The sequence below is a fragment of the Nanorana parkeri genome, unplaced genomic scaffold (genome assembly GCF_000935625.1).
Source record: "Nanorana parkeri isolate BGI_ZX_2015 unplaced genomic scaffold, ASM93562v1 scaffold10, whole genome shotgun sequence".
Classification (NCBI taxonomy): domain Eukaryota; kingdom Metazoa; phylum Chordata; class Amphibia; order Anura; family Dicroglossidae; genus Nanorana; species Nanorana parkeri.
The window spans coordinates 3,832,977-3,839,981 of record NW_017306278.1 but is presented as its reverse complement, the minus strand read 5'-3'; the positions used below and the strand labels follow the sequence as shown (position 1 = coordinate 3,839,981).

At 44.7% G+C, this 7,005-nt stretch overlaps 1 protein-coding gene across 1 annotated transcript in view; it reads left to right on the top strand.

Annotated features, from left to right (window-relative positions):
* The window catches only part of UEVLD (UEV and lactate/malate dehyrogenase domains), a 14,657-nt gene extending 8,057 nt beyond the window's left edge, over positions 1–6,600 (top strand). The window contains exons 6-12 of the mRNA XM_018555139.1: positions 1,453–1,553; positions 1,832–1,931; positions 2,496–2,666; positions 3,403–3,576; positions 3,962–4,052; positions 5,016–5,139; positions 6,315–6,600. Of these exons, the coding sequence (XP_018410641.1) occupies positions 1,453–1,553; positions 1,832–1,931; positions 2,496–2,666; positions 3,403–3,576; positions 3,962–4,052; positions 5,016–5,139; positions 6,315–6,482 (929 nt within the window). The 3' untranslated portion in view covers positions 6,483–6,600. The remainder of the gene's footprint in view (positions 1–1,452; positions 1,554–1,831; positions 1,932–2,495; positions 2,667–3,402; positions 3,577–3,961; positions 4,053–5,015; positions 5,140–6,314) is intronic.
* The last annotated feature ends 405 nt before the right edge of the window (positions 6,601–7,005 follow it).

Genomic DNA, 7,005 nt, shown 5'->3' with positions numbered 1-7,005 from the left:
CGCGGGCCCCCCCCCCCCCCCAGGGGTCCTATGTAGGGGTGCCCTCTCTGCAGCAATATCCCTATTTATAATAGGGGAGCCTGGAGCAGATGTGCTTTTGTTTCTTATATACACCGGTCTTCATTACATCGGAGGCACCACAGCCCCCCAGATCCCCACTTGAGCCCCCAAGGTTCCTATGCAGTGGGCATTCCTCTGCAGAATGAGCCTGATCTATATTAGCGGAACCTGGAGCAGATGTACTCTGTTACCTATATACATGATATATACACAGGTCAGCATTGCATAGGGGGCACCACAGCCACCCAGATCCCCACTTAAGCCCCCAAGGTTCCTATGTAGTGGGGATTTCTCTGCAGCATGATCCTTATTTATATGTGAGGAACCTGAAGCAGATGTACTCTGTTACCTATATACATGATATGTACTAGGATCCTAGGCAGTGGTGCCTTCTCTGCACTTTTAGCCTTATTTATATTAGGGGAATCTGGATAAGATGTACTTTGTTACCTATATACATATATCTTTAATGCATAGGAGACCCCACAGCCCCCAAGATCACCCTAAGAGCCCCCAGGGATCCTATGCAGTGGTGCCATCTCTGCAGCATTATACTTTTTTTTTTTATATTTGAGGAACCTGAAGCAGATGTACTCTGTTACCTATATACATGATATGTACACAGGTCTTCCTTGCATAGGAGACACCACAGCCACCCAGATCACCACCAGAGCCCCCAGGGATCATAAGCAGTGGGGCCTTCTCTGCAGCTCTAGCCTTATCTAGGCCTAAAGCAGATGTCCTAGGATACCTATATACATGATATATACACAGGTCAGCACCACCAGAGCCCACAGAGATCCCATACAGTGGCGCCTTCTCTGCAGCTCTGTCCTGATCTATAATAGGAGAACCTGAAGCAGATGTTCTTTGATACCTATATACATGATATATACAAAGGTCACCATTGTGTAGCAGGCACCACAGCCACCCAGACCACCACCTAAGCCCCAAGGTTCCTTTTCTGCACCTTTAGCCTTATTTATATTTGGTGAACCTGGATCAGATGTACTTTGTTACTTACATACATGTGGTGATGGTTGGGTCCAATGGAGGTCATATTGGGAGATGGTCGCCAATGTTCCTGCACTACCGCCATCCTCCCCTGACACCCCAGGCAACAACTGATAGTCTTGAATGGAATTTCCCGGGCGATCGTCATTGTTCCTTTGGAGGTAGATAATTTGAACATAGATTTGCATGTTTAGCCGGTGCCATCACATGTTTATGCCATGACAGTTCTACAGAACACCCAATACGAGGGTGATATCCTTCCACTGCCTGCCAATGTGGGAATACCGCTACTGAAGCTGAACAGAGTCCAAATACATTTCTAACTGGCCCGATAATTTATTATTTGCATTTTACACTTTTTGTTGTTTTTTTTTCCAGGCGTATCGAACTTAGACGTGAGTTTCCCGAGCAGAGGAAAGGTCACGGTCATCGGGGGAGGGGACTTGGCTTTGGCCTGTTTATTGGCCATCTCTGCAAAGGTAGAAAAAACTATCTACGTTCAATGTCACGTGCCCCTGAATTGTCCCTGCATGTGCTCCTATTTGTTTTATATACTGGACATTCTATTAAAGTGGAACTCCAGAAATGTGTCAAAACTACCCTTGCAGTGGCACTACCCTACCCCCCCAACCTTCTGCAAGGGTTAAATACTTTCTTGTCTAGGGCTGCACTATAAAGCAGTTTTGTCTAGTGTTGCTGTACCTATGCAGTTGTGTTACTTTGTGACCAGAGAATAATAGTTATCCGGTTTGTCCAGAGGGCTGCGGACAATCTGGTACTGCTTGATGTCAGTGATGGTGGACTGAAAGCCATGGACTTGGACATATTCTGCATTCCCAACGTGCAGATCAGCAAAGGTAAGTGCCAGAGCAGGAAGTCTGGTCAGGTTTGCTGCTCAATATAAAAATAAAAATGTTTGACGATGGACTTTACGTGGCCTTTTTATAAACAATTCGCCCTGCAAACATCTGTGAACGTTCATTATGGGTAAATAATGCCAAAAACAAATGTGCTTTAATATATTTTTTCCCCAGTTCGAAGGTAGTGTTGTAATATTACATTATGGTTACTAGATGGAGCGTTTCCCAGTTTGAATGCAGTGTGCTGTAATATTACATTATGGTTACTAGATGGAGCGTTTCCCAGTTTGAATGCAGTGTGCTGTAATATTACATTATGGTTACTAGATGGAGCGTTTCCCAGTTTGAATGCAGTGTGCTGTAATATTACATTATGGCCACTAGATGGAGCTCAGGAGCATAATAAATAAATACTCTTTTCGTGGGGGAAAATATTCAAAGAACATTTGTTTTTGGCTTTATTCATTCAAAATGAATGTTCTCAGATACTCACAGGGCAAGGGCCCTGCAAATTGTTTATAAATAGACCCCCCTAATCTGAAAAGCTTATTGTGTTTTCAGATTTATCTACGGCCACGGGCTCAAAAGCCGTTATCATTACCGTGAATGCGTGGAGCAACGCTCAGTCTTATTTGGAGGTTCTTCAGAGTAACGTGGATCTGTTACGTGGCATAGTACCAGCTGTGGCCTATCACTGCCCAGACAGTGTGATCGTCATCGCCTCTCAGCCTGGTAAGGGAAAAAATTAGGTATATGATAAAGCAATAAAGCCCAGCGTGGTGCCATCATAGAAGAGCAGTGTCCCACTTAGGAACATGGACATTCATTGATACTGTTATGATTGGCTCTTGTCCGGGGCTGCAGGAATCCTGACACATTTCACATGCTTAGTTTTTACCTGTGACAGGGAAACATGAATGCAGCTCAAGTCAGGATTTGGCCATATTTGCCCCTACAGAATGAAAGCAGCCATTTACATTCACATCTCCGTGATATTATGTGTGACGGTGTACTTTTGCAGTATTTTAGTAACTCTTAAAATATATGTCAGAGCAAAATTTAAAAAAAATAAACATTTTATCCCTTTTAAAGACCCGGCAAGTGCAGAAAAATACTGAAATTGCAAGGAATGGTGTCAGCCCTGCCCAGTTGTCTTTTTGTTCAGCTACTGAATCCCTCTCCTTCTTATTCACACAACATTGAGAGTAATTATTGTGTAGTCTAAGAACTGGGAGGACTCCCACAGGAAGTGTGCACAGAGCACAGGACAGCTCTGAATTTCTGTCAACGTTTTCTTGGGGGAGGGTTACACTTATTAAACAGATATAACAAGACACTTCCAATGGTATATTTAATAGACCAAATGGAGCAAATAAGAGAATTTCATCACCAATCAGAATCTTTCCATTAGTTATAAGGAGATGCTTTGCAATTCTTAACCTTCCATCTTTTTACTCCTGTTTCTTAGTGGAGATCATGACTTACGTGGCCTGGAAACTGAGCGGCTTGCCTCACCGGCAGGTCGTAGGGATCGGATGCAATCTGGATTCGGTCCGGTTCCAACACATCATCCGCACTGTGACCAATTCCCAAGAAGAGGCGCAGGACGGCTGGATCATCGGGGAGCAGGGAGAGAACAAAGGTAAGCCGTAGACTAGGGATGCACCGATACTAGTATGGGTGTTGGTGCCGATACTGAGTATTTGAGTACGAGCCCAAATGCTCTGATGCCTATCCCGATACCGGAACTTCTGGTATTAGGAAGCCGAGCAGCGCCCTATGAGGTGGGGGAATCAGACACTGAGCCACTTCTCAAAAAATGGACACTCTCCTTATGCACCTCCAGTTCTGGACCCCAAATTGCTTGGTACAGCAGAGGTATTCTTTCCATGTGTGTGACCAGTATCAGCTGTTGGATTAACAGAAGAGACACAAAGTTCAGGTTCCATCAGCAGGGAACACTGAGGGAGTTGTCTTAAAATCAGCAATCCCCAAAGTATTAATTTATAGCAACCTTTTTTTTTCAGTGGCCGCATGGAACGATGAAGACGCTGCAAACAATCAAAAACCTCCCGGGAAAATATATCCCAAGATCTTTCAAGAACAGCTGGCAAACAGGTAAAGTGTCCATTAAAGTGGATCTGAACTTAGAAAGGGAAGATTTGTTATCTTATAGGGAATATAGAGAAAGTCTATTTGTGCAAAACCCTGAAATATCTACTTTTTACTTGAACTCCTACTGAAACAACATTAGAGCTCTTCCTGTGCTAAGGCACATCTTCCTAGCAGTATATCTGCAGTGTTATATGTAAGGCTCTGATACCTCTGACTGCTAGTCTACGGGTATATGGAGTGAGATTTGATGATGTCTCTACTGTGCTGCTCACTGTTCTCCTGGCTGGAGAGGAAGCCGCACCTGAGGAGCTTCAGTGCAAGGATCTCCCTGCTTTTGTTGCATTCATTCTAAGGATCTGTACTTTTAAATACCCCATCAGTCATCAGATCACCAGTCATTGTAGAGGGGGCAGCTCTGACATGAGGGAGCAAAGCCCTGCCTCTACCAAGATGGCCACCTCCACACAGGGACGCAGTGCAGAATAAGCAATGGGAAATTTGTAATGGGAAAAAATCAGCTGCAGGGAGACCACAGCCAATAACGGTGACTAATCCTTTGCCCTCCAGCAAGTTCTGCACCCCTTTAATGTTGACTTTAGCTAAACCCGACTCCAACATATTGCTCTCTTATTAAAACTAATACAGAGCTTCCTTGATCTGTGAGATAGACACTGATTGGCTTCCTCAGCGAGATCCTGCGCCTTGAGACCGCTGTTACAGTGGGAATAAACCCAAACTTGCATAAAGTAGGTATTTCAGTTAAGGCGCAGCTTATTGCCCTTGGTACAGGTTTCCTTTAAAAGTAAAAGATGACCCCAGCGCTGCACGGCATGAAAGCTAACCACTATGGCACAGTGCTTCATTATTCCAGAGAAGTCTGTCGTAATACTGGAAATGCAATATTTGATTATCCATTTGAAATTAGGAAATGAAAACCAGTAATACAATGCAGCGTTTTTTCTTCAGGGCGTTGGAGGTCATGAAAGGGAAAGGTCAAAGGTCGTGGTCCATTGGCTTATCTGTAGCCGAACTCACAGACACCATTGCTCAAAACAAAAAAAGGACCCATTCAGTCTCCACATTTACCAAGGTAAATAGTCCATCGTGCTGAAATTCTGATACAAAACTGGTACACGAGATATAGCATCACAAGATGACATTAAACTAAGGCTTATTTTAATGGAGTTTGTAAAAACACAGCGAGATACTCTTCCCAATCGTAGATAGCGGATATTAAATCCAGTGTACCCAAGCTAGGTGTGATCTAGGTCTTTCTCACTAACCTAGTGTCCCCTGGCTAGATGCGGCCCTACAAGCCTTTCTCACTGGCCTAGTGTCCCCTGGCCAGATGGCTTCCAAGCCTTTCTCACTGGCCTATAGAATTTTTGTTTAGATGCTGGCCGGCCTACAAGCCTTTCTCACTGGCCTAGTGTCCCCTGGTTAGATGCGGGACTACAAACTTTTCCCACTGGCCTAGTGAATTATGGTGTAGATGCAGGCCTACAAGTCTTTATCACTGACGTAGTGTCCCCTAGACAGATGAGGGCATGCAAGCCATTCTCACTGGCCTAGAGTTCTCTGGTGTTGATGCAGAGTCCCCTGGCTTAGTTCAGACATTCAACCCTCTCTTACACGCTTAGTTTTTCCAAGACATTGATACAGGCCTAAAAGTTTTTCCCAGTGGCCTAGTGTCCTCTGCCCAAGATACAAATCTGTGAGCATTTCTGATTGGCTAAGTTGTCCGTTGGCCTAGATAAGGGTCTTAAAGCCTTTCTAAATGGGCTGGTGTCCTCTGACCAAGATACATGCCTTTCTCTAGTGTCCCTTGGCCTACAGGCTTTTCTAACTGGCCGCTGGTCTAGATACAGCTCTGTAAGCATTTGCCACCGCTCTAGTGTTCCCTGGCCTAGGTAAGAACCTAACAGTTTTTCTCATTGCCCCAGTGCACCCAGGCCTAGTTTCACATCTACAAACCTAATTCATAACGCTTATGTTCCCTGGCCTACATGTGGATACCGGGGCCCTCTAACACCCACATATAGATCTATCAGAATGTATCTCTCCTGGGCTTCCCTTTACCTTTTTGTGTTTGACCTCACCTCACAAACTCTGTTTAACTTTGAATTGATTTAACGTAGAGAGGTGTTCCGGAGTGGAATAGTTTCTACCCTACACAGATTCAGTTGTGTTGGAAGTTCTTGAATACAATTGGAGTCTTGTCTTGCTGGTTCTAATGGCTTTGTTTCTCTCTGTGTGGTCAACCAGGGTTTCTACAACATACAGGAGGAGGTGTTTTTAAGCTTGCCATGTGTACTGGGAAGCACCGGGGTGTACGGGAACCCCCAGATCCTGCAATTAGACGATGCGGTGACCGCGGCCCTCCAGAAAAGTGCGTCATCTATACAAAATCTTCAGCAGCAGCTGAAACTGTAATTTTATGGAGCTGGACTCTTCTACGTATTCTACTATGCAATGGAAGGAGATCATCTCTGCAGTGCAGAGTATCTGTGTCCTACAATGAAGAGATTATTGCAGGGTTACAGAAGGAAAGGAAGAAAGCTTTTGTTGTTCCTATATGAAAAAATGATGAAGTGCTCTTTGACGAATGGCCAAGGTGGCATTGCGGGTTTAAAGGGAACCTGTCCTGTCTTTCTTCACTATAACTATTGTTACAGTATAAGATCTGACACCGCAAGGTGGCTGCAACGTGCCTCACTTATTAATGAGATCCACTTCTGTGTCCCCCGAGATCCCATCACACACATTGTATCTTCAGCCTTGACTTCAGCTCTGGCCTGAACCTCTGCCACCTCCCGCCATCCCAAAACCAATGAAAAAAATGACCAAAAGCAGCACTTTTGAGATCCCATCACACACGCGGTATCTTCAGCCATGACTTCAGCTCTGACCTGAACCTCTGCCACCTCCCGCCATCCCAAAACCAATGAAAAAATGA